Source organism: Malus sylvestris, chromosome 16 (assembly GCF_916048215.2).
Source record: "Malus sylvestris chromosome 16, drMalSylv7.2, whole genome shotgun sequence".
Lineage (NCBI taxonomy): Eukaryota > Viridiplantae > Streptophyta > Magnoliopsida > Rosales > Rosaceae > Malus > Malus sylvestris.
In genome coordinates, this window is record NC_062275.1 from 21,724,588 (window position 1) to 21,751,227 (window position 26,640).

The following is a 26,640-nucleotide window of genomic DNA, read 5'->3' on the forward strand; positions in this document are numbered from 1 at the left end:
GGTTCAATAAGTCGGGTTCTTCGCCCGTCCGAGCCCACCGCCTCTTTTTTTCCTCCCGCCTGCAACATCTCTCCTTTTGATAACTCCCTCTCTATAGTAATAATCCCCCGTAAAAATAAATATTTTTATGTGGTTGACATCAGCATGATATTAGACCACACTCAGACGTAGGATCAAGAAAAAATTGCCTGATTGGGCAGTTTGACAGCTCGGAGCCCAATAATTGCCCGACTTTCTATTATGGGCCGGAGCAAGATTTTCGATTTTTCAGGCAATAATTGCTCATGTCCCCCTGCAATTTCATGTGGGTTGGAGGTGATATCTGCGGAAATGAATTCGAAAACTCCCGCTTTATCCCAAATTCAAAGACCAAGAGGGAAGCCTGGAAACGACATGGCGTTTGGTAACTTCACTTTACAAGCGTCACCATTTAGGCGTGATCAGCCGGGACTTGCAACTTGCAAGTGCTCAAAACACACTCATCAGTCTAAGATTTCGGCCCTCTCTCTTTTGACCAGACGACGATTCCTTGCACGTCCCTCCCTCCTTTCTTCCATCATCATATTATTATATACAATTTATGGAATATCGAATCGGAGAGAAAAAGAGAGAACCCAGAAAGCAATTTGGTCCCAGGTCCCAACTTTTTGAATAAATCCCAAAATTCAGAGCCATCCATTTCATGCTCCAAAACCCTTGAGAGCTCTCAGAAGGGGAAGGGGAAGAAGAAGAGGAAAAAAGAAATGGGTTTGTGATCAATTTTCATTTTTTTTCTTGTTTTTCTTTGTGTTTTTGGGTTGTTTTGATTGTGTTCTGAAATGGGTTTTCTTGTTTTTTTATGTGTTTGGGATGTTGAAGGGTACCCGAAGGTGAAGGTCAGGCAACAAGAAGACCAGGATGATCATCAACCCCTCACTGATTTTTGCTTTCCAGGTTTTCATTTCTCGATCCTGTATTTCCCAGCTTAGAACATAATTAAATTAAAGTTCCTCTCTGTCGATATCAAGACTCTCACTTGCAAACTTATGCAAACGGTGTATAGTACTGTTACAACTGTGATTAAGCAAACATGAATTGGGTCAAGAAAAGTTTTCCATGCCATGTTTCTTGCATTTGGAACGGGGAAGAATTCATTTTGTCATCGTGCTTCTGTCTGATATTTATTAGCCTATCAGTTGATCAGTTCATGATTGGGATGCGTGGCAAATCCAAATCAAGGGAGTGGTAGCTTGTGTGACCTTGTCGGTGTGTCCCTGCGTTCCTAGGCAAAAAATGTTTAATACTTCTCATGAATAGGTTTCCATACTCTCTGCAGCCTGACCCTTGTAGATGAAGCTCAGTTCGTTGGTTCAGTATATGTCGGTTTCTTACAAACTTAATTTCCACTATCCCTCGTTATATGTAACTCCAACAATCTGTTCATTCCAATCAATGTGAACTCCTGATACTGTATTTTTAGCACAAAACTTTTTACTTATGTTTTCCCTCAGCCAATAGAAGCGTCAGTTTTAAGCCTCCAATTTCAGTTTGAGTCGTCGGAGCTTGAATGGTTTACTCATATGACCGACCTTACACCAAAAGCGATTCCATTCTTTCAAATACTAGCTCACTATCAAAGGATTTTGTCCCTCCTCTTTCTCCCTACCTTTTCTAATTTTGTAATAACATGTTCATTCATCTCACTTTTTATTTTTCCTCAAGACTTATTGGTCATTGGGTGATTTGAAACTTGTATTTATCTACAGAGAAGGAGCACGAAGAGACTCCGCCCACTGTTGTGAGAATTCCTGAATCTTATGTCCCGAGTGTAGTGATACCATCAATATCTGCAACTGAAGGTTTAGTTACATTATACTCATATGCTTAGTGACCATGCAAATGTCATTTCTGCTTATCATCCTTATCAAGGGGAAAAATGTTCGTTCTGTATTATCTTCCGGTTTTGACATTTGAATCTATGTTTTTGACAGGAGAAATGAAAGACAACAAAGTTGAAGAGGAAATCAAACAAAATATTAGAGCCAGCTCAATCCCTAGGCCGCGCGCTGTCTTATCAAGTCCAGGTAATTTTTATTCCTTGTTTATCTCTACCGAGGTGTTTTGCAATGAGGGTTTTCTTGTTTACACTTACGGACTCTGAAAGTTTTAAGAATTACAACTCTCAATGGAACACCTTAAACTGATGGAGATGTAATTATATTTGGCTAATCCCAAAATAACTACAATGTTTCAATCGATAGATTGAGAAATTACCGTAAACCTATAAACTTTTTGAGTTCGATATGTGGAACTTGAACCAGATGCATGTTTTCCTAACTTGTATTCATATTTTAGCAGCATCAGTTAAATCTGATTGAAAATTTGAAATTGTGATCAACATGTTATACTGTTCATTCATTTCCAACCTTTTATTTGGTCATTTTGTTTTCAGTAAATGATACAGCAATTGGAAGCAAAAACAGGATCAAAGCAGTGCGAACGCCAGCTCTGAAGAATCATAACCTGGTCAAGAACAACCACACACAATCCGTTCCATCCCATATTACTGAAAATTCTAAAAAAGCAATAAAATCCAAGGGGGCTTCGGAAGGGAACTCTCTGAAGGGAAGGAAAGGGTCAGAGACAACTCTTCCAAGTCAGAGGCAACCCCCTAGAACGGGAAAACCAAGCTCTGTGGGACGTCAAGTGTCGTTTAGTTTGGATTAGATTGGTAATCTTACTTTAAGGGATTTACGTAGATACAGAGAGATATTCCTGTTTCAATGAAACAACATGAAGCCTAGTGAGAATTGGAGTTTTCGCTTTCTTTGTAATTACGAACTCCCTTGCACATAATGAAATCCATGTAACGAGGAAAATTTTGCATAACTCGCGTTTTTGTGCTCTATTTCTGTAACACATAATTGTTGTTCATTAACTATGATGTAAGTGATACAATAAACCATTTCCTGAGCCTCTACATTAGCAACCTGTGCATTTTCTCGCATTTCGCTTCCTCTGAGCCATTACTATAATCAAATGACTTAAACTAAGACACGTACTAGCTGAAGTTGATACCTCGGCCATAAAACCCATCCGGTGGAACTTGTACCAGCTGAAATGAGGCAGCATTTGATTTTGAAATTTCAGCCTCAATCTCTGTATGTAGCAAACCTAATACAAAATGGATTCTTCGAAATTTAGGGTGGGATTTGTCCCCCGAAAGGAATACATATCCGATATTGTTTACCTCAATCCAACTGCACCCAGGTTGCTTCTTCACTCCTTTCTCTTTCATTCTTGCCCAAATCCTCCCCGCATCTTCCCTTCGTCCACTAGCCAGATACATTTCTGCCAAAATCAAGTAGACACCAGAGTTACCGGGCTCTACATCCAAAATCCTCTCCCCGGCAATCTCACCCACCTCAACATTCTTGTGGATTCTACAGGCTCCAAGTAATGCACCCCACACACTAGCAGGAATTTCAAATCCATCTGCTCTCATTTGATCTAAGAAACTCATTGCCTCGTCTATAAGTCCATATCTCCCCAACAAATCAACCATACATGTATAATGCTCAATTGTAGGTTGAACGAAATACTTGCATTTCATCATATCAAAGTAGTATCTGCCTTCATCCACCAACCCCGCATGGCTACAAGCAGATAGAACACCAACAAAGGTTATGTGATTGGGTTGAACATCTGCTGATCTCATTTGTTCAAACATCTCCAGAGCTACTTCAGCATTCCCATGGTGAGCGAATCCGCAGATTATAGAATTCCACGAAATGACATTGCGGCTTTGCATGGAAGAGAATTCTAGTAAAGCTAAATCCATGTTCCCACATCTAGCATACATGGTAACCATAGCATTGGAAACTGCAATGATGTTATCAAATCCTGATTTTACTGACAGTGCATGAGTTTGTCTACCAAGCTGTAAGGTTGGTAAGTCTGAACAGATTGTCAAAACACTGGTAAATGTACTTTTATCTGGAGATGGCCCTGATTCTTTCATTCTAATGAAAAGCTTCAAACCTTCCTCACCAAGATCGTTTTCGCTTAATCCAAATATTGTGGCATTCCATGCAGCTGTATCTCGAGTTTCCATTGACTCAAAGAGTTCAATAGCGCTGCCAACCTCTCCAGTTCCAAGATACCCAACAATCATATTTGTCCATGAAACAACATCTTTGTAAGGGTTTTTCTCAAAAACGGCATGAGCTTCTCTAGTGAACCCATTTCTTATTAATTTTAAAAGGATTGAGTTCCATGTTTTCGGACATTTCTCTGGCATCTCCATGAAAAGCTTCATGGCATCATTGACTCTTTCAATCCTGACCAATCCATTTACCATTTGAGCCCAAGAATCCAAATCCCACTTGGGCATTTTGTGAAGCAACCCCTCTGCAATTTCAACATACCCGTTTTCTATATACCCAACCATCATTGCATTCCAAGCCTGAACATCTCTCACAGGCATTTCATCAAAGAGCTCTCGGGCTTCAACAACACGTCCTACACTAGAAAATGCTGAAATCATTATAGTCCAAGACGCCAAATCTCGAACAATCATTTGCTTAAAATACTTTTCAGCCAAATCGAGCTCTCCATTATTCACAAGGCCTCCAACCACCAAGTTCCAAGAAACCACATCCTTCAACGGCATCCCATTAAACACTTGTACAGCTTGACCAATCATCCCATTACGAATATACCCGGAAACCATTGAATTCCAAGTAACAACATCTGTAAAATTCATCCCATCAAAGACTTTCCTTGCACCATCCACATCCCCACATTGCATCAACCCAGCAATCACTGTGTTGTACGAGAAGACATCATGATCAGCCATCCGATTAAATAAATAAACCGCATCTTGGAACTGCCTATTTTGAAAGTAGCCACGAATCATGGCATTCCAAGTGACGGTGTTTCTGTGAGGCATTTTGTCGAACAGCTTCTGGGCTTCTTCAACAGAGCCATCCCGCATTAAAGATGAGATTTTGGAATTGAAGGGTTTGAGATTGGTGGATGGTGTTGTAATCTGGTTTTGTGAAAAGGATTTTGCGGTCGCCGCCGCCGTGCAGAGAGATCTGGCGAGTCGTAGAGAGAGGTGTCGGTTGAGCATACTCCATTTACTTTGACTTCAACGGCCTACTACGCGGGAACTCAAATAAGCAAAAATATGAACTCGGGCTTGACCCGTAAGCACTTGGGCCTTGTTGACCCGTGATCAGTCTGATCCCATGGGCCTTTATACGTGATCACTTTTGGTTTCATATTCACACATACATTGAGATAAATTATGTTGATCAAGTGGAAAAGTGTTTAGCCAAAACGATCCCTAAGATTGTCATAACTCTTCATTTTAGTTTATGAGATTTAAAATTGATCAAAGTCGTCCATGAGATTGTCCACTGACAATTATTTTGACCCTTGTGAAAAATTTCCGTTAAATTGAATAAACTACCAGTTCCAAAGGAGGGGTTGATTTGACAAAAATACCCTTAATTTAACAGAGATTTCTTACAAAATGATTGACAGTAAACAATCTCAGGTACCACTTATATCGATTTAAATCTTAGTGACCAAAGTGAAAATTTATGTCAAATCTCAGTGGTAATTTTGAATAAAAAAAAAACTATAGTAAAAAAGAACGGGATATTTTGGATGCAGTCCCTATTCCTTAACATTCTTTGATTAAAACCTTAATAGTATTCAAAGTTTGATCAAGGTCCCTTGACTTTGTACACCTCATTTTATTACTATTAATATTTATATTTTTATAGTTTTGACATTAATTGTTTGATATTTTATGAGATTTATAATCCTATAAATTTAAAATCCCTCATTATAATACTATTAGAAACGGTTACAATAAAAAAATTAAAATATTTTGATTGAATAAATGGATAAAAACTATGTAAAAATAAGAAATAATAAATGGAAAAAGAATGTATCCATAGTGTTAAAAAAATTGGTACATTTCACATATAACAAAGTGGTACATTAATAAAGAAGAATGGGTACATTAGAAATAAATTAGGGTACAAATAAAAGATTAAAAATTATGAATACAAATGAATTTTTAAAAATATAGGCGCTAAAAGAAATTAATACATGGGTACAAAATAAAACTAAAAAGAAAATACTACAAATTTAAAAAAAAATGTTGCAAATTAAAAGTGGGTACAAACTAAAAATATAAATATATGACACAAAGTTTAGGCATAAAACATATATATACCATATGTAATTGTTCTATCATTGATTAAATAAACAATGTCACGTGACGGTATACACATGGGTACAAACACAAATAAAACTTTAAAAAATATGGGCACAAAAAGAAACTAATATATGGGTACAAATTAAAAATGAAAAGAAAATTGGTACAAATTAAACAATATTTGCAAATTAAAAATAGGTAAAAAACTAAAAATAAAAATATATGATAAAAAATTTAGCCATAAATATAAATATACTAATTGTAACATTTTTAACATTAAAGGAATATATTTAAAAATATAAATATTTTATTATTCAAATAATTAATGATGTTATTAATACACAAAGACCTTGATAAAAAATTGAAAATGAATAAAATCAATGGAGTGACAAAAAAAAAAAGATGTGAACCTAATTTTCCCAAACAAGAACCATGGATAAACTGAAAAAAGGTAATCAACCAAACGTGCCCCCAAATCCCCTTGGTGGCGGCGGTAACGGGGGGAGGGTGAGGATGTTTCGTCCAAATTCTATGTATAATTTCCTCATTCTCATCCAAAGGGTAATGCATTCTAATATTCTTTCCATTAGAATTTAAAAATTATACTGTTAGAAAGAATAAAAACACTTATGATTATTTGGTACGCCTGATATATTATTTAAAAATTAACATAAAACCTGGTGCCATAGGCCCATGACCAGTGATGATTTTTCTCAGTCATGGAAACTTAGAACAATGAATCCTATTTTTTTTTTTTATTTATTTATTTTTTTGTTTGGGGTACAGAGATTGGAGATTAGACATGGACACACCTTATCCCCCCGTATATCTCTCTTCCACTCTCACTGGACACAAAGTGCCCACATCAGCTCACATAGCTTTTACCCTATATTCAACTGTAATAACCACCACCACCCCCCCTCCTCCTCCAGGCCTCTCACCTCACTCAAAAATACACAATCACAGTTGATCTACCACCATGGCTGCCGCCGCAGCTGCAGCCATGAGCTCATCTTTCTCCCCCTCCATCTACACCGTCAAATGCATTCGTTCATCATCCAATCATTCATCCCCCGACCATCTACACCTTAAAATGTCACCAAATCGCATGCCATCACCGTCATCGCTATCACACTCTTTTGCTATAGAGCCACTACTTTCCATTAGTAGTATCGGGACCTCGAATAAGTTTCGGGTGCTGAGGATAACAACTACTTGTGTTGCTCAAGAAGGGGTGGCAGTGACTGATGAGGTTGAAGTTGAGCAAGTGGTATTGGCCGAGGAGAAGGAGGAGAAGCAAGCAGAGGAAAAAGTAGTTGCCGCGGTGGAAGAAGTAGGAGGAGGAGGAGGAGAGGCGGCAGCTGGTGAAGTTTCAGGTGAGGAGGAGGTTGCTGTGAACACAAAGCTTTACTTTGGTAATCTTCCTTACAGTGTGGACAGTGCACAGCTTGCTGGGATTATTCAGGACTTTGCTAGTCCTGAGCTCATTGAGGTCAGTTTTCATCTCCTATTTTTCATAAGTTGGTTTTAAAAGATGCCATGCTAGATATGTTATGTTAGTACGAGGGATTTTCCCATTTGTTGAACGCTTTTGTCGACGGATTCACCACCTCTTCTGGGGTATAGATTAATCCTAATCCATTAGATTACGATGAATTTGCACGGCAAAATTGTCAAGTTAGACTACTGATAACGTCTTTTGATTCAAAAGACATTCATCGTGTACCGCCATTACTTGTTACTGACGAACACAATTGATGATCCTATATAGGTTCTGTATCATAGGGAGACTGGAAAAAGCAGAGGATTTGCATTTGTGACTATGAGTACTCCTGAAGATTGTAAAGCTGTCATTCAAAATCTTGACGGACGTGTAAGGCTCTCTCTCTCTTTCTAATTTCAAACATTGTAGAGAAAGAAAACTTCATCCTTTCTCCCATTATATCACATTTACTCGTCATATCTCTCGTAGTAATAGAAAAATAGGTCTCATGATTCATGTTTCGCGTGAGTTGGCCTAAATTATATGTCAGTGGGAGATCCAGTACATATAACAGCGTTACTCATACCTTATTCCAACATTTCAGGAATTTGCTGGGCGAACCTTGAGGGTGAACTTTTCGGACAGGCCGAGAGCGAAAGTACCTCTATATCCTGAAACTGAGTACAAGCTTTTCGTTGGGAATTTATCCTGGTCAGTCACATCTGAAGGTTTGACAAAAGCTTTTCAAGAATATGGGACTGTGGTTGGAGCTAGGGTTCTATATGATGGCGAGACAGGAAGGTCTCGTGGCTATGGATTCGTATGCTACTCGACGAAATCAGAAATGGACGCTGCCTTGGCATCTCTCAATGGATTTGTATGCTACTCTTCTCATTCACCTCCTCACATTCTTAGATCTATTTATAAGCGTAAAAGTCCTTCCCACATAACATGTGTCGGACAAATTACAGTTTGACATGTGCCTGTTTATAAGAATAGGTAAATTGTATGGACTAGTAACACAACTTCGTGTTAATGTCGATAACAAGTATTTATCCAATAAACTGAAAAAGGAAACAACTAGCGGGCGGACGTATCAAATTATAATTTGTTTGTAATGAAGAACGACTCGTTAGGCAGCCGACTAATCCTTGTTTTATTTTGTTTGGCTTCTCAGGAACTAGAAGGAAGAGCATTGCGTGTAAGCTTGGCTGAAGGAAAACGTTCATAAAGTTTAGTGTTAATTTAGAAGAAGGGTTAATTAATTGGAACATGTTAATTAGGTGAGGTATATGATTCATATGGAATCACATAACGATTTAATTGAAACTCCCCTTTCAGTTATTGTTGCATTTTGTAACTCAATTTTTTTTGTTTCACAACTTTATGAGCGGAACTTCCTTGTGCTCGTGGATATATGATTATTTTTGCCATTTGGTGAGACTGGTTTAACATTTGTTAAACTGCATTGCATCAACTAATAAAATCTGATCATTTATAGAAATACATCTCATTTGTCCATACTTTGATCTTGACGGATAAGAAAGATGCACTGATTTTAGAACGACGAGTTTTTAGTTTGTGAGTTAAAATTTAACCTTAAAAAAAAGAAGAAAAAAAGAAGAAGAAGAAGCAAGATTGGAAATACTCTAAAGCGATATAAAATGTATGTCTGTAAGAAATGTTCTCTCATTAGTAGCCCAATATTGCTAAATTGTCAATTAGAATTATAGATTTAATTAAGAGTAAACAAGAATTTACATGATTAATAATCCAAATTCATAGATTTAGTAAATGTGTACGATAATAGTGTGCATCTTCATAAAAGCAATATTCTCGTTTCTTGGTTATGCTATCATGTTGCTGAATTGTTACTATGATATATACATAGTAAATAATAGTAAGAATGCTCTTGACATTTTATTAATAACAATAGATAGCATGTTGCTAAATTGTCAACCCAAAACAAGAATTCAAATAGTTAAAGATTCAAATTGGCAGTCTAGCAATATTATAAGACAAGTCTTTCATAACCGAGTGCACCTAGATACGAGTAATGTTAAATAAACTGTTATTTGTCGTATGAGCAATTCCACATGTTGGAGGAGGGCCAGGCAAAAGCAAGGGCAATGACATGTAATTGCCACTTTGAAAAGTAATTGTTTTTTTTACAACTCCATTCATTGGGCAATGACGATTATTGTTAACAAATATTATTTTTTAATTTTTTTTAACCTTGTAAGTGTGTTTAAGTGTGAACATTGTAAGTTTGTTATTTGAAAATAAAACTCTATGTTTTACTCCAATAATTTAATTTCAAATATAAAGCAAAGCATAGCATTACAACAAGCATAATTAACTAAAAATAAAAGGCAAATGAAGAAGATGATTGGGTATTTATAGAATAAAAAAATTCCTATTATTTTTTTTCTTCCATTTTTAACAATTGGACTTTCCTTATTATTGAATCCGACACACCATAACGTGCCACAATAATGCCTTTTTAATTTTTTTTACCACTGGAAATCCGCCGGTCTAGATCCTTAGGCTCTTGGAAATCCAACAGCTATAATTACGCCACATCATAAAGTCATTGGGCTATTCTGTTAAGAGTTTTTGCAGTGAGCCCTGCAACAGCAGAAGTTGTCGGCCTACTCTCATTCCTTGCACGTGTAATACACACAACAGACCCAAAAAATGTGACTGATGTCCCCGTGGTTGTTAGCGCAAGGCTGGACTTAAATTGCATAGGCAGTTGGGCGAGCATGGTTTGGCCTACCACTTGTCTTCTTGGATTTGGACCACTGGAGCCCGATTTTGAAGTTGAAGGGCAAAAAAGAAGCCGTTGCCTCTGCCCAAAGGCAACTCATGGAGTTCGCCAAAAAAAAAAAAGGCAACTCATGGAAGTGCTCTAACATGTTGCTAAATGTCAACATGTTCGATACATGCACATAAGAATCCATTTGATAAAGGATTTAAATTCACAGTGTGGATCATAGAATTCTAAATTGTCTTGTATATATACAATAATAATATGATGTGTTATGTCGTTGGATTAACAATTAAGGGTAAACATTATGAGATTACTTGCTAGTTAGAGCTATCATTTTCTCTTTCTTTCTTCTCTCTTGTTTTTCTTCTTTACATCAGACTTTATCACTTTGTTAATTGGAGAAATGATGAAAAGATTTCCCAAGTTGTGAGTGTGCAGTGGGTTCTGATTGGGTTGAAGCTATTGGTTTCATTTATTGTCAAGGAACCTGCCTCAGCCCCGAGAATGAAGTTATGGACCATGGGGCTATTTATTTAAACCAATCCCTGGCCGCTCCTCTGAGTGTGGTTGGGAATAACTTGCATTTGGTAGCGTCATTATTCCCTCGGCCCTCAAAAGCGTAGATAAATCCTTCTAGGTGGTCGTATGGATCCGTGAGCCTTTTGTAGCTTTGCATCTTGAGTACTTGGGTATCTCCACTTGTCGGCTTGTCGAACAATTCCTTGGAGAATGGCAAGGGAACTTCCTCATCGGAATAGTCAGGGTTTTTGGGCTTGGACGCCCACTGTATGTCTCTCATCTCCTCGCCCATGACTTCCCTCAGGGTGTTTTTTAAGTCGGTGCGGTTAGGTAGATTCTCGACTGAAGCCTTGGTTGCCGGTGGCCAGTGCTCTTTTTCCCCAAGCGCCCTCCTCTGCTCGAATTCTACTCTTGATGAGTTTGCGGGCGTCCTCACCTCTACTTCCTTCGTCCACCATGGAGGAGAAAGAGGAAGATTAACCCCCATCTAGGATGTGTTTTTAATATTATCGTTGGTTTGGTTGATTTGTTCCAGAAGGTCATCATGTTCTTCTTAGAGCAAAGGTGATGTAGAGCGTAGCGGGTAGAAACGAAATAAAATGAAATAGACCGACAAATAGGATTAAAAAGAAAAGGATAAGTAAGGTCTACCATATCCAAGTGCAAGGAGAGACTTTAAAACCGTATAAACTTTAGTTCTAGTACCAACCTATGACATAGACACTAGAAAAAACAAACTTACATACTTTTAAACAAAAGAAAGGCACAAATATGAGATAGAAATCTCTTGAATATTTCATTTAGCAACAAAAAAGGTCCAAGTCCTCCATATTACAGAAGAAGTGGTATTTAAAGCTTTTTGTAACTACATTTAGAAATTGAAAGGCAATAGTATTAAATTGACATAAAACTGAAAACTACCTAACTAAAGTAATGAAATCTGCCATAAAACATCTTGGAAGTATAATTGATCAGCCAATTTGTATTAGAACACCCGCTTTATTCCAGCACATAAATTCATCTTCAAATAATTTATTGTGTTGCAACCATTGTGCCTAGCCATGCCTTGTTTTATTCTTCAAACTTACAAACGGATTCTTTGCATAGAATATACAGAGGTGGACCATCTCTTCTACTCGAACAATAGCATTAGGGTATGGACATAATGCACCAATATTTAAGACTTTTACCAAATCAATCATTTCACTCAACGCTTGTTGATGAAATCATTTATAAAATCTCGCCAAATTGGATCATAGAATTGAAACTTAGCAAAAGTTTCTACCACATCTGTCAAAACGCTTCAACAACAACAACAACAACAAAGCCTTTTCCCACTAAGTGGGGTCGGCTATATGAATCCTAGAACGCCATTGCGCTCGGTTTTATGTCATGTCCTCCGTTAGATCTAAGTACTCTAAGTCTTTTCTTAGGGTCTCTTTCAAAGTTTTCCTAGGTCTTCCTCTACCCCTTCAGCCCTGAACCTCTATTCCGTAGTCACATCTTCGAACCGGAGCGTCAGTAGGCCTTCTTTGCACATGTCCAAACCATTTTGTGTACGTGTTGATGCTTCACTGCCCAACATTCTGTGCCATACAGCATCGCCGGCCTTATTGCCGTCTTATAAAATTTTCCCTTGAGCTTTAGTGGCCTACGACGGTCACACAACACGCCGGATGCACGCTTCCACTTCATCCATCCAACTTGTATTCTATGGTTGAGATCTCCATCTAATTCTCCGTTCTTTTGTAAGATAGATCCTAGGTAGCAAAAACGGTCGCTCTTTGGTATTTCCTGATCTCCGATCCTCACCCCTAACTTATTTTGGCTTCCATTTGCACTGAACTTGCACTCCATATATTCTGTCTTTGATCGGCTTAGGCGAATACCTTTAGATTCCAACACTTCTCTCCAAAGGTTAAGCTTCGCATTTACCCCTCCTAAGTTTCATCTATCAACACTATATCGTTTGCGAAAAGCATACACCAAGGAATATCATCTTGAATATGTCATGTTAACTCATCCATTACCAACGCAAAAAGGTAAGGACTTAAGGATTGTTGATGCACAAAATCAGTGAGGACTTTGGTACAACAGAAAGTATTAAGTTTGTGATCTTCGCTAGATTGCTCTGGTCATTAGTGTGGATAAGTATGTAAATGGATAGAGACAGGAAAGCAAACACAAGATGTACGTGGTTCACCCAGATTGGCTACGTCCACGGAGTAGAGGAGTTCTCATTAATTGTGAAGGGTTTACACAAGTACATAGGTTCAAGCTCTCCTTTAGTAAGTACAAGTGAATGATTTAGTACAAATGACATAGGTTCGAGCTCTCGTCTTCACTTGCCTTATCTGTCTTATAGGTAGATGTGGCATCTTCTCTGGAAGTACTCTTCCTCCATCCATGGGTGGTATCTTTAACTGGTGGAGATGCACAAGGTAATGTATCAATTTCACTTGAAGCTTACTTGTAGTTTCAGGCTTGGTTAAGCGCGATACAAACCATGTAGTAGGAGTCCCCCAAGTCGCCGAGCTAGGGGATCTGCTGAAAGAGGCGACATACAAGGTAAGCAATCAGAGCTCCAAGCAATCAGTCCCAGATCAGAAGTTTGATTTCGAGTTCCGGCTGATTGTTCTCATTCTTCCTATCTTGCAGGCAGCATGAAGGATAAAGAGAAGAAAATGAGAATAGATGATATGAGATACTTTTGTTTTTGAAGAAGTAACTTTCCATAGGCTTATTCTTGAACTGGGCTGGAGGATTTTCTGGTTTCCTCCAGAGTATAAGGCCGACTGAAGAATTTGAGGGTCAAAACAAGTTCATCAAATCTAGAGTACATTCGACCCTGCTGATATGGGATACTTTTGCTGTTGACAAAGTAGTGGATGTATCGGCACGTGTTCTATTACGCTTGTCTCCACATGTTTTCTTGTATCCTTCTCACTTTCCCTATCTGTTCCTCAGGCAGATGTGGTATCTTCTCTGGAAGCATAAGATGTTGAAGATGAGTACTCGAGAGCAATGTCAGGTAAGTAATCAGGTAAGGGGTTCCAGGCAGTCAGTTCCTGACTAGAAGCTTGATTCCAAGTGCTGACTGATTGCTCTCTTTCTCCTTGTCTTGCAGGTAAGAACAAGGCCAAAGGAAAAGACAAGGAAAAAGCATGATATGGGATACTCTTGCTTTTAACCCTGATGATATGAGATATTCTTGCTCTGGTGTAGCTTGTTTACAAAGAGATTATCGGGGGGAAAGAAAGCTGAGTATTTCGAGAGGCTTCGGTGGGAGTGCCCTCTCAGATATGAGGAAGGGTTGAGCATTTTTGCAGGTCTGCCTGTCCGTTGAGGATAAAGGTCGACATATATAGAAGTTTCCCTAACAACAAGTAGTAATGCTATTCCTTTACCCTACTTGGTCATAGCACGGTAGTGGCAGCTGCCAGCTTCACGTGTGTCAGAGCACTTTGAAAAAGTGGTATGTGGTATCTGGAAAGCTGATGTTGCGTGTGAAGATTACAGACAAGCTTTATCTAAGGAGATCTGGCTCTCGAAGTTGAGAAAGCAGTGCCTCTTCGATTTTCGAACAAGCAATCCTGTCGGGGATCTGGCTCTCGAGATTCGGATAATAGTGCCTCTTCGATTTTTGAGAGAGCAATCCTGCTGGGAGTCTGGCTCTTGAGATTCGGAGAGCGGTGTCTCTTCGATTTTTAAGAAAGTAATCATGTTGGGAGTCTGGCTCTCGAGATTCGGAGGCCTTTTCGATTTTGGAGCAAGCAATCTTGTTGGGAGTGTTTTCTTGAATGTGAGTAAAGGTTGGGCATGTTTTCTAGTCTACCTTGCCACGAAGCACAGAGGTTAACACATAGGGACTTTCTAATTATCCAGCAGTGGTGTTGTTCCTTTACCCTTGTGGGTAATAATATGGTAGCTAGACCTTCAAAATTTATGTGTTTAAACTTTGTTAGTGCTGTTTCTTTGCTATTCTTTTACCCTTCTTGGTCATAGCAATGTAGTGGGAGCTGCAAGCTTCACGTGTCTAAACTTTGTCAGATATCTTTAGCAAAGTTATCTGTGGTACCCATGAGCTGATGGTGCATGTGGAAAGTGGATGATTGAACAGTAAGATTCACGTGCTTTCTACTTCACCAGAAATCTTCAACAGAATGCCCGTAATTTCATCAAAACTAAGTGTGCATGTGACAGGTACTGACAAGGCTGAGAAAAGCAGGTGCCTCTTCGATTTCTGAAATCGGCCCTCGTGGTCTCTGAGTAGCCTAGCTTTTGAGAAAGCAAGCACCTCTTCGATTTCTGAGATCGGCCTTCGTGGTCTTTAAGCAGCCCAGCTTTTGAGAAAGCAAACGCCTCTTCGATTAGTGAGATCAGCCCTCGTGGTCTCTGAGCAGCCCAGCTTTTGAGAAAGCAAACGCCTCTTCGATTTCTGGGCAGACGCCTCTTCGATTTCTGAAGCTCCGTCGAGTGCAGATTTTTATAGAGGCTGGCATTAAGTTCCAAAGCACACTTGAATCTTCACCAATAGAAGCTCCCTTCTTGCACTTCTAAGATCTTGATTTGTCCAACCTTTTCTCTCTTCAACACCTTTGAAAATGTCTGGCCCCTCCGACCGTCGTTTTGACTTGAACCTTGTTGAAGAGGTAGCCACGCCTTCTCCAGACAACATATGGTGCCCATCCTTCTTATCCCCTACTGGTCCTCTTACCGTTGGGGATTCCATGATGAAGAATGATATGACTGCTGCGGTGGTGGCCAGGAACCTTTTCACTCCCAAAGATAACAGACTACTTTCCAAACGGTCTGATGAGTTGGATGTTAAGGATTCTCTGGCTCTAAGTGTTCAGTGTGCAGGTTCTGTGTCTAATATGGCCCAACGCCTATTTGCTCGAACCCGCCAAGTTGAATTATTGGCGGCTGAAGTGATGAGTCTCAAACAGGAGATTAGAGGGCTCAAGCATGAGAATAAACAGTTACACCGGCTCGCACATGACTATGCTACAAACATGAAGAGGAAGCTTGACCAGATGAAGGAATCTGATAGTCAGGTTTTACTTGATCATCAGCGGTTTGTGGGTTTGTTCCAAAGGCATTTATTGCCTTTGTCTTCTGGGGCTGTATCGCGTAATGAAGCTCCAAATGATCAACCTCCGATGCCTCATCCTTCTAGGGTTCTGTCCAGTACTGAGGCTTCGAATGATCCCCCTTCGGTGCCTTCTCTTTCTGGGGCTCTACCGACTGTTGAGACTTCTCCTAAGCAACCTTTGTGAAGGCTCCCTCTTGTTTGTTTATTTTGACTCATGTATATGTACATATTTGTAACTTATCGGAGATATCAATAAATAAGCTTTGCTTCATTTCAACGCATTGTGTTAAATACACCAAAATCTTCTTCACTGAGTGGGGTCGGCTATATGAATCTTAGAACGCCATTGTGCACGGTCATGTGTCATGTCCTCCGTTAGATCCAAATACTCTAAGTCTTTTCTTAGACTCTCTTCCAAAGTTTTCCTAGGTCTTCCTCTACCCCTTCGGCCCTGAACCTCTGTCCCGTAGTCGCATCTTCTAACCGAAGCGTCAGTAGGCCTTCTTTGCACATGTCCAATCCACCGTAACCGATTTTCTCTCAATTTTCCTACAATTTTGGTTACTCCTACTTTACCTCAGATATCCTCATTCCTAATCTTATCCTTTCTCGTGTGCCCACACATCCAACGAAGCATCCTCATCTCCGCTACACCCAATTTGTGTATGTGTTGATGCTTCACCGCCTACCATTCTGTGCCATACAACATCCCTGGCCTTATTGCCGTCCTATAAAATTTTCTCTTGAGCTTCAGTGGCATACGGTGGTCACACAACACGTCGGATGCACTCTTCCACTTCATCCATCCAGCTTGTATTCTATGGTTAAGATCTCCATCTAATTCTCCGTTCTTTTCCAAGATAGATCCTAAGTAGCGAAAACGATCGCTCTTTGGTATTTCCTGATCTCCGATCCTCACCCCTAACTCATTTTGGCCTCCATTTGCACTGAACTTGCACTCCATATATTCTGTCTTTGATCGGCTTAGGCGAAGACCTTTAGATTCCAACACTTCTCTCCAAAGGTTAAGCTTCGCATTTACCCCTTCCTGAGTTTCATCTATCAACACTATATCGTCTGCGAAAAGCATACACCAAGGAATATCATCTTGAATATGTCATGTTAACTCATCCATTACCAACGCAAAAAGGTAAGGACTTAAGGATGAGCCTTGATGTAATCCTACAGTTATGGGGAAGCTTTCGGTTTGTCCTTCATGAGTTCTTACGGCAGTCTTTGCTTCTTCATACATATCCTTTATAGCTTGGATATATGCTACTCGTACTCCTTTCTTCTCTAAAATCCTCCAAAGAATGTCTCTTGGGACCCTATCATACGCTTTTTCCAAATCTATAAAGATCATGTGTAAATCTTTTTTCCCATCTCTATATCTTTCCATCAATCTTCGTAAGAGATAGATTGCCTCCATGGTTGAGCGCCCTGGCATGAACCCGAATTGGTTGTCCGAAATCCGTGTCTCTTGCCTCAATCTATGCTCAATGACTCTCTCCTAGAGCTTCATTGTATGACTCATTAGCTTAATACCCCTATAGTTCATGCAATTTTGTATGTCGCCCTTATTCTTGTAGATAGGCACCAAAGTGCTCTTTCGCCACTCATTTGGCATCTTCTTCGTTTTCAAAATCCTATTGAAAAGGTCAGTGAGCCATGTTATACCTGTCTCTCCCAAGACTTTCCACACTTCGATCGGTATATCGTCTGGGCCCACTGCTTTTCTATGCTTCATCTTCTTCAAAGCTACAACCACTTCTTCCTTCCTGATTCGAAAATTAAAATGAGTAGTTTCTACACTCTTCTGAGTTACTCAACTCCCCTAAAGAAGTACTCATTTCATGTCCTTCATTGAAAAGATTATGAAAATAACCTCTCCATCTGTCTTTGACCGCATTCTCTGTAGCAAGAACCTTTCCATCCTCATCCTTGATGCACCTCACTTGGTTTATGTATCTTCTCTTCTTTTCCCTTGCTCTAGCTAGTTTATAGATATCCAACTCTCCTTCTTTGGTATCTAGTCGCTTATACATGTCGTCATAAGCCGCTAACTTAGCTTCTCTCACAGCTTTCTTCGCCTATAAATAACTTCTCCGTCTGGGCAATTCCTTGCACCAAGTCTCCAAGGTCTTCCCAAAATTTCTCCTTCAAACTCGTATCCAACCCTACTTGAGGTGCGTACACACTAATCACATTGATGAGTTCTTGTCCTATTACAATCTTGATTGCCATGATTCTATCTCCTACCCTCTTGACATCTACAACATCTTGTGTCAAGGTCTTGTCCACGATGATGCCAACACCGTTTCTCGTTTTATTTGTGCCAGAATACCAAAGTTTAAACCCTGAGTTTTCTAGATCCTTTGCCTTAAGACCAACCCACTTAGTTTCTTGTAGGCACATAATATTTATCCTTCTCCTCACCATAACTTCCACTACTTCCATAGATTTTCCCGTTAAGGTTCCTATATTCCACGTTCCTAAACGCATTCTACTCTGTTGAACTCTACCCTTTTGTCCTAGCTTCTTCACCCTCCCCCGTCCAATAAGATCAAAGTATTTCTTTTGTGTGTCCTGTGTAAAGTTGATAGGAGCATATGCTCCCAAACAACTTTGAGTGGAGTCGTTCGAAAAGAAGTTTCTATGGCCCCCTTGCTCATTTAACACTGCATCCGGGTGCCGATGGAGATACAGCGACCCTTGCTCACTTATCACTGTGCTCGGGCCACACAACGCGCCACTTACGGGTGACGCCCTAGCTTTAGCGCGATTTCGTTCTGGATTCATTTTCATAAGGATTCGACGTAACTGAGGAGTGGCGGCTGTCGACTACCTGACGCCCCCTCCTCCTTTACCCGGGCTTGGGACCGGCAATGTAAGATAAACTTACACAGGCGGAGTTATCTGTCAAAACGCTTGTGTTCATCTATTTTCTTTTGTGTCCAATTTTGAATTCAAATACCAGATTGTTATCATCATGAATATCCTTGATAGAATTCAAATACATCTCTTGATTAACCACTCTAGCCTACCGAGAAAACTCTTGATCATCAGTACCCTCGTCAATTGTAGGATCATTAATAACATCACAAAATACATAAAATTATAATAACATATACCACGACAAATTCACATGAACTATGTAAACAATGAACAAATATTGCAAGAAGATCTAGATTTAGATCTTCAGGTACTGGCATCTATGACATGTTAGTGTTGTTACCTTTGATATAGCGTCACCCTTGGATCGAACTACGCTCTGATACTAACTAATGCAGGGCGCAGTGGATAGAAACAAAATAAGATGAAATGGACTGATAAATATTAAAAAGGAAACTATAGGTAGGGTTCACTATCTCCAAGTGTAAGGAGAGACTTGAAAACCCTATAAACTTTGGTTCTAGTACCAGCCTACGACATAGACACTAGAAAGAACAAACTTACATACTCTTAAACAAGAGAAAGGCACAAATACGAGATAAAAATCTCTCTAAATATTTCATTCATCAACAAAAAACGTCCAAGTCCTCTATCTTACAGAAGAAGTGGTATTTAAAAAGTTTTTGTAACCTACATTCAGAAATTGAAAGTCAAAAGTATTAAATTGACATAAAACTAAATTAAAATGACATAAAACTAAAAATTACATAACTAAAGTAAAGAAAGTTGCCATAAAACGTCTTGGAAGTAAAACTGATAAGCCAATTTGTATAAAACACCCATTTTATTCTAGCACATAAATTCATCTTCGAATAATTTATTGTGCTCCATGCCAAATGCATCTTTTATTTCTCGTCCTGCATCAGAAGGCTTTGGGCATGGAGGAGGTTTCTTACCTCATTCATCTCTCCAACATTGGAAGTATATTGTTCATTTTTTCCTTCAAGTTGGCGAGCCTGGCCTTCCCTTCTCGTCTTCTCCTGCGGAAAGGCTTCTCAAGCTTGCCAGAAAGGGCCTGTCTCTCATCCTCCTGCTGGTCATTCTGCTCAGCTGAGTGAGATCACTGAAAATGCCTAAGACAACTAGTTATAAAACACAGGAAATCATATGCGTTTCCCACAGTCAGCGCCAAATTGTTAACGCTCAAAACTTGCATGTTAACAAATTAAAACAATAAGCCTTTGTTGGGCTTAGGATAAAAATTAAAATGAACCGGACTCAAGATATAAGTGGTTCACCCCTCAAAACTAGGTTCATCGACTATGTTGCTTGGATTGTATTGATTTCAAGACTACAAATAACTCTTAGCTTAATGTAAGAATTCTTTATAACATCAGTTGTCCGACCCCTTTACAACATGTTCCCACCTCTTTATATAGGTACCCAAAGAACCCAAACAACTCTCTCATTTTTCTAGCATTTATTACGCCACTTGCCTCGACTAGCGCATTGACAACTTTTTACCCACCAGCTAGACATTCGATGGTGAAGTGAAATTTGCTCAGTCATGATTGCACTCCTTTTCTAGACGAGGCATGCCAAGTGACCTGCTCGACCTTGGTTATCCAACCTAGTCCCTCCGATTAGCATCCCCAACCAGCTTTACGTCCCATTCTAGGCCTTTATTTTTGATATGGTTGCCACATGGCCTGATTGACGACCGAGGAGAACTGCTCTTGAAACCTTGTGCCATAAAGTTGTCAGCCTGCCCATGTGCCTTTGGCAGTCGTAAAATACTTTATGTAACCTAGTCAGGTTGAGTTCGTAGGCGGTCAACTTTAGCGCTCGGGAACATCTTTCTCTAAACCCTTTAGGCCTTGAGGTTTTTAATCTTCCTTTGTCTTGGACTTTGGCCATTTCGTGACCTCTTTCCCAACCTGCACCATTTCTTGGGCCTAAAAATGCCCAGTTAACAAAAGGTTTTTAAGAGTTATAAATCCGTGGAGTTTGATGGAGTTCGAGTGGAGTTTCATATACTCCATGTGAATTCATTCAAAATCTTAAGGGAGATGCCTGATTTCTTAAAGTCTAAAGTACACTATAAAATCCTAGTAAATCCATCAAAATTCTTAACTTTTTAAAATATTTTAAAATCAATTCCTAAATGAATACATATGGAGTTTTATGGACTAGTTTTCTTATTTTTGGTTGGAAGATTTATGGACTACTTCAAAATCCTGATTGAACACGTCCAAATTTCAAGTTTTATGAACTCCCTTAAAATTTTGTTTAAATACCCATAAACTTCCATAAATTCATTTAATATCTTAATTATATACTCTCTAATTCATAAACTCTTCTAAAATTTTTTAAACTTCCAATTGAATACAACCCTCTAAAAACCCAAGCACTAAACAAATCACAAAAATTCAAACTGTAACCTTTCTAAAGAATTTTTTTCTTTCAAAAAAGGTAAAATAGGAATTTCCTCCTCATCATATAAGAAAGAGGACTAGGCAAATATATCACAAGCGCAGGTTAGCAAAGAGGTATCAAAAGGAAAGGTCCGTTTGATGCAATTCCATATTAAAGTGCGCCCGCGTGGGCTGAGGGTCACCAATTTCTGTGGTGACGGCTTCCAACAAAAGCCGCAAAACCCAGTCAGTGAAGAAGATCGACCCCTCTCTCTCCCTCCCTCCCCCAAATCTGTCTCAAGGTCTCCTTCTCTCTAAAGACCAAAGCCTCCAACTTTAATGAGACCCCTCTCTCTCTCTCTAAATATCTGTGTGTTTATGCCATTTGTGTCTAAAGCTTATCTTTTGGGGTTTTGGTACAGATTTGTGGGGGCGTTCGCAGATCCAGAGTTTTTGATTTCGCGGTTTTAGGGTTTAAGAGGTCTCAAAATATGGCCACCCCCTATGCATTTCCCGTCACAGCTGCTCAGGTTCTCTCTTTCTCTCTCTATATCCTCTCTCTCTGTTATTCTCTTGCTCTGCCGCCGCTGAGGGTGAAATCGCCGTCGTGCTTGTGGTGGTTTAGGTGGGGACGTACTTTGTGACGCAGTACTACCAAGTGCTTCAGCAGCAGCCGGACTTTGTGCACCAGTTCTACTCCGAGGCCAGCACAATGGTTCGTGCCGACGGCAATTCCAGAGCCACCGCAGTTGCAATGCAGGTATTCTTTCTACAATTTCGTCACCAAGTGCTTCTTCATAAGTTTTATGTTTAAGTTCCTCTTAAAGTTTTCAACTTTTTCTGCAAATTAACATCAAAATATCTGCTTTATGTCTTTTGGAGTAAGTCGAGTAAGTAGTTTAATGGGTTTTTGTAATTTTAGTTACCTTTATGTACTACGTCGGCTAAATAAGTTCCTGAGTTTGATCCCACTAGTTGCAGATTGTGACATTTGTGTATCTAGTTGTGAGATACCTCATTTTATTGCTGTGTGAGAGGCAGCATTTTCTCTTCTTTTCTTTGTTACTCCTAGTTGAAAAAAGAAGTATGCCTATTGGGTTCATTGCTTCTAAATTCACTTGAATTTGCAGTTTTATGGGTGGCCTTTTAATTAATCATGTTGATAACCGTTTCCTTTTTACAGCTATAAAAATGTTAAAATTGAAACTAACATGTTGATGTAATAGGCCTAGACATGCATCTATCATCATTTTCTGTACTCTCGCACCCACGGTCCATCAGACAATTATTGCTTGACATGTTCAGTCATTATTTTCTAGTTACAAGCAATTAATTGATTCCACATGTCAGCATAGTTTATATATTTTGATGCCGGTATATTTGATACTCAAGTTTATTCTTTCTTTCTTTGTATGCAACAGCAAATCCATGATCTTGTTATGTCACTCAATCTGACTGGATTCGAAATCAACAAAGCAAATTCCTTGGAATCTTGGAATGGAGGTGTTCTTGTTCTGGTTGAAGGCTACCTTGAAATGAAAACTTTCACTGGGAGGAGGAAATTTGCACAAACATTTTTCCTTGCACCTCAGGAGAGAGGTTATTTTGTGCTGAACGATATATTTCACTTCGTTGATGAGGAACCGATTCATCATCATCCAGCAGTCTTATTAGCCCAAAACAATCTTGACGCCAAGCTAAGTGCTCCTGCTACAATTTCTCAGCCAGGTATTTTAATTCTTCATGATTTACGTTGATTTGAAGGATTCCTTTGTCAGTAGGCATTATAAAATCTGCTAATTTTGGAGAAAGCATGTGGCTATTACTAGAAAAGTGATGTGGAGTTTGTTGATTTTTTATTTTTTATTTTTTGCATTTGTGTACAAGAGTTTGGTATTTGAAAACAAAGAATTTTATGTAGGACAACAAAACCAATTCTATAATTAGCAATAGAAAGTGTGCTGGTTGAATGGCAATGTTTACTTCATCTGAAACCATATTTATGCATGATTATGGCTCATCCTTCAGTGCCATTTCAAAAAAAAAAAGTTCTTTTAAAATTCTTGGAGTTGAAAATACCTTTCTGAAAATTTTAGTAATTTGTTTTGATTGGGTGGTATTATAAGTTTCATTTCAACGTATAAAAGAACCATCTTTTTTAGTAATTAGCTGTTGGAACTGGTGATTTTGCAGTGGCTAACTATTATGTGGGTGGAGAGATTCAGACAAGAGACTTTGTCGCTCCTGCTGTCAAAGAAAATGGTCCAGTTGAAAGTTATGGCTTTGCAGAGCAACAGTTGCAGCAAGTTGTTGAAACTGAGAACTTGTTGGATGATGGTGCTGTAGAGCAATCAAATGGTGCACTTCAAAGCATGCCGAATACCATACAAGATCACCTGCATGCATCTGTTGAGGAATCTATTGGAGAGCCTCAAAAGCAGACCTATGCTTCTATAGTATGCACTGAATCTGTAACTAATTTTTTTTTTTCACCTAAACACATACATATATATGTATGGAAGGTTATGCTCATTATGTGTGACCAATCTTGTCTGCTTGATTTTTTTGGTAGTTACGCGTTGCCAAGGGGCAACCTGTGCCTTCTGTAGCTCCCCAGCATTCATCTAATAAGAGTGCACCAATGGCTTCAGACTGGAATCACTATCCTCAGTCCACTGCTCATCAATCCATTTCATCATCTAATACATTTGAAAGGCCAGTAGCAGAGACAGCAGATGAGGTTGCCGCCCTAGAAGATGAAGGTGAACATCTGGGCTTATTTTAATGAGTTATTTGAGAATTGTTGCTTACAATTTTCAGTTGTAAAAAATTATCGTCTAGTTAAATTTTTTTTCTTAGTTTCGCTCTCTTGTCCAGTCTAATAAATCAACATATCGGCAGTTTAATATGTACTTCAACAGTTTTATTTAATTGATCTTTTTATTTCTTTTTGTCTTCTATGAATGCTTTTAGGTGAAATAAAGTCTGTTTATGTAAGAAACTTGCCGACTACTGTGTCCCCATCTGAAGTTGAGGAGGAATTTGTCAATTTTGGAAAACTCAAGCAGCCTGAAGGAGTGGTCATTAGGAGTCGCAAGGTTCATGCTCTTAGATTTTTGCATTCTTTTATTCCCTTAAGTTCCTCTCCAGATGTATCATTTATACCAGTTTTTAGGCTTTTTAGCCAAAATGGTCCCTGAGATTGGCATAACTTCTCACTTTGGTTCCTGATATTTAAAATCAATAGAGTTGTCTCCTGAGTTTGTCCACCGTCAATCATTTTGGTCAGTCCGTAAAAAATATCTGTTAAATAAGGATAAAATGACAAAAATACCCTCAATTTTTGTCAAATCATTTTGCCCTGCCCATTGTTTATTAAATTGAGGGTATTTTTATCATTCTAGTCCTTATTTAACAGAGATTTTTCACAGAATGACCAAAATGATTGACGGTGGACAAACTTAGGGACCACTTCTTTCGATTTCAAATCTCAGGGACCAAAGTGTGGAGTTATGCCAATCTCAGGGACTATTTTGGCCAAAATGCCTTGAAATTATTAAGCTAAAATATTCCATTGTTGTGCAGGATGTTGGTGTTTGCTATGCGTTTGTTGAATTTGAAGATATTACCGGTGTTCAGAATGCCGTCAAGGTCCACTCATGAAACCATTACTAAATGAGTGCTATTTGCGAAATTTGAATTTTAATAGAAGATTCTACCAAAGTTTCCTTTCAGTACCAATTGAATTTAATGTTGGAGATGGAGGCAAACTTTTTAGTTACTTTCCTCCCACAAGTCCGGTTCCCGAGTCTTTTATTGATTTTTTCTTTTTATTTTACGTAGGCTGGTAGTGTTCAAATTGCTGGACGACAGGTATACATTGAAGAACGGAGACCAAACAGCAAGATCCCGTCTCGAGTGGGAAGTATGTTTCTTATATATCTTATTAAAATTCTGTCATCTGTTCTCGCTTACTATCTGGACGATTGCATTGAAAATACTGCAACATGTATTCCGATGATTGCCTAATCCTGTTTCTTATGGCCATGGATGTGATATGGTGACATCATTATATTGTGTGGCAATTTTTAATGACTTCATAATGGTCTCATTTCACCATCTATGGCTGCTGTATTTAATAATTGGCAATTAGCAACTTTGTTAGTGTCATCCACTTTCCTGTGCTAGTTATCTGGCGAAAGAAACTCTGATACAATTCGTTGTTAAACCCTTGTCAATTTTGACTGCTTAGTGTGATACCTTTATGAGATATTTGAGCGTCGTTTCTGATCAAATTGTTCTGGCATAACAAGCTCTTACGCTCCAAGCTTCACATTAAGATATGCTCTTAATGTAATCTTATTGCTATTGAATTGTTGTCTGAACAGGAAGGGGAAGAGGAAGTGGCAGCTACCAAGCAGAGGCACCGAGGGGTCGTTTTGGTTCTCGGAGTTTTGGGAGGGGAGGTGGCTATGACGGAGGTGACCAGGACTACAGCCGACCAAGGGGAAATGGCTACTATAGGCCAAGCCCTCGACAAGACAGAGGGAACTCGGGTTATCAATCATCAAGAAGCGGACAAAATTCATCGGAGTTCACTAATTAAGATTATTCTACAGCGAGAGAAGGAAATTTTTGGGTCAGCAGATATAACTCTAATTGGTTGCAAAAACTACTGGTATTCCTTGCTGTCGGTTTAGCTTTAGATGTATTGGGCATGTCCATCATATTTTTCTGAGTAGGAGTTGCTTGGCATTGGATTTCATAAATTTAATAGGTTTTGCAATTTTGACCCCATATTTTCTTTGGAAAATCCTCCATGGTCTCTCTTATTGATGCAGTTAATTAAAATTCATTTGGTTGATATATTTTTCTCTAATTTTGCCTTTTATTTTCTTTATCAACGGGACGGGAATTCAAACTTGGACAGTACTTGGGTCCTAAGTAAGGATTCTGTTTCCTTATCTAATGATAACAAAACGCAATAAGGTGCCACTTGCACGCGAATAGAGTCACACACGGCGGAGCGCCAGTCGAGACCAGCAACTATTAGTTAGTCGTTATGTGGGTGTTGATGCCTTCTTATTAGTTGTATGCAATGACTAAAATATCAATAATATCGGTGAAATATCGTCGATATTATCGTTTTTCAGAGAGACCGATATTTTCCCACGTATCCTCCTAATTGTCGTCAAAATATCGCGATATTATCAATAATATCGATAATATCGCGATATATTCGATATTATC

The 26,640-nt window shown here is 38.9% G+C and overlaps 4 protein-coding genes and 1 pseudogene across 5 annotated transcripts; 3 read left to right on the forward strand and 2 right to left on the reverse strand.

Annotated features, from left to right (window-relative positions):
* Nucleotides 1–378: 378 nt before the first annotated feature.
* LOC126609039 (uncharacterized) lies at nt 379–2,868 on the forward strand (annotated as a pseudogene).
* A 19-nt stretch (nt 2,869–2,887) lies between these two features.
* LOC126609038 (pentatricopeptide repeat-containing protein At4g02750-like) lies at nt 2,888–5,138 on the reverse strand. The gene has a single exon (XM_050277057.1). It carries the CDS (start codon nt 5,111–5,113, stop codon nt 3,041–3,043), a length of 2,073 nt encoding a protein of 690 aa, XP_050133014.1. The 5' UTR covers nt 5,114–5,138; the 3' UTR covers nt 2,888–3,040.
* Nucleotides 5,139–7,059: 1,921 nt separating this feature from the next.
* Nucleotides 7,060–9,201, forward strand: LOC126609036 (28 kDa ribonucleoprotein, chloroplastic). Its single transcript, XM_050277055.1, has 4 exons — nt 7,060–7,706; nt 7,986–8,087; nt 8,302–8,574; nt 8,875–9,201. Exons 1-4 carry the CDS (start codon nt 7,194–7,196, stop codon nt 8,926–8,928), a joined length of 942 nt encoding a protein of 313 aa, XP_050133012.1. The 5' UTR covers nt 7,060–7,193; the 3' UTR covers nt 8,929–9,201.
* Nucleotides 9,202–11,687: 2,486 nt separating this feature from the next.
* On the reverse strand, nt 11,688–18,913 carry LOC126609199 (uncharacterized). The gene is made up of 2 exons (XM_050277180.1): nt 18,178–18,913; nt 11,688–11,698 (listed from the first exon to the last, which is right to left on the reverse strand). Exons 1-2 carry the CDS (start codon nt 18,887–18,889, stop codon nt 11,688–11,690), a joined length of 723 nt encoding a protein of 240 aa, XP_050133137.1. The 5' UTR covers nt 18,890–18,913.
* Nucleotides 18,914–21,518: 2,605 nt separating this feature from the next.
* On the forward strand, nt 21,519–26,256 carry LOC126608896 (nuclear transport factor 2-like). Of its 2 annotated transcripts, XM_050276912.1 has the most exons (10): nt 21,519–21,692; nt 21,813–21,920; nt 22,016–22,150; nt 22,812–23,118; nt 23,584–23,846; nt 23,963–24,152; nt 24,364–24,488; nt 24,976–25,041; nt 25,234–25,315; nt 25,779–26,256. In XM_050276912.1, exons 2-10 carry the CDS (start codon nt 21,882–21,884, stop codon nt 25,994–25,996), a joined length of 1,425 nt encoding a protein of 474 aa, XP_050132869.1. In that variant the 5' UTR covers nt 21,519–21,692; nt 21,813–21,881; the 3' UTR covers nt 25,997–26,256. The 2 variants fall into 2 exon arrangements, with proteins under 2 accessions (XP_050132869.1, XP_050132870.1); XM_050276913.1 differs by lacking the exon at nt 21,519–21,692 and having other exon boundaries at nt 21,699–21,920.
* Nucleotides 26,257–26,640: the final 384 nt, after the last annotated feature.

Excerpts from the sequence above, each read along its gene's own strand:
- LOC126609038 (XM_050277057.1), bottom strand. The coding sequence starts at position 5,113 with ATGCTCAACCGACACCTCTCTCTACGACTCGCCAGATCTCTCTGCACG.
- LOC126609036 (XM_050277055.1), top strand. The coding sequence starts at position 7,194 with ATGGCTGCCGCCGCAGCTGCAGCCATGAGCTCATCTTTCTCCCCCTCC. Across the intron at positions 8,088-8,301 it reads TTCAAAATCTTGACGGACGT|GAATTTGCTGGGCGAACCTT; the intron begins GTAAGGCTCTCT and ends CCAACATTTCAG. Across the intron at positions 8,575-8,874 it reads TGGCATCTCTCAATGGATTT|GAACTAGAAGGAAGAGCATT; the intron begins GTATGCTACTCT and ends TTGGCTTCTCAG.
- LOC126609199 (XM_050277180.1), bottom strand. The coding sequence starts at position 18,889 with ATGAAAATGAATCCAGAACGAAATCGCGCTAAAGCTAGGGCGTCACCC.
- LOC126608896 (XM_050276912.1), top strand. The coding sequence starts at position 21,882 with ATGGCCACCCCCTATGCATTTCCCGTCACAGCTGCTCAG. Across the intron at positions 21,921-22,015 it reads TTCCCGTCACAGCTGCTCAG|GTGGGGACGTACTTTGTGAC; the intron begins GTTCTCTCTTTC and ends GTGGTGGTTTAG. Across the intron at positions 23,119-23,583 it reads TGCTACAATTTCTCAGCCAG|TGGCTAACTATTATGTGGGT; the intron begins GTATTTTAATTC and ends GTGATTTTGCAG.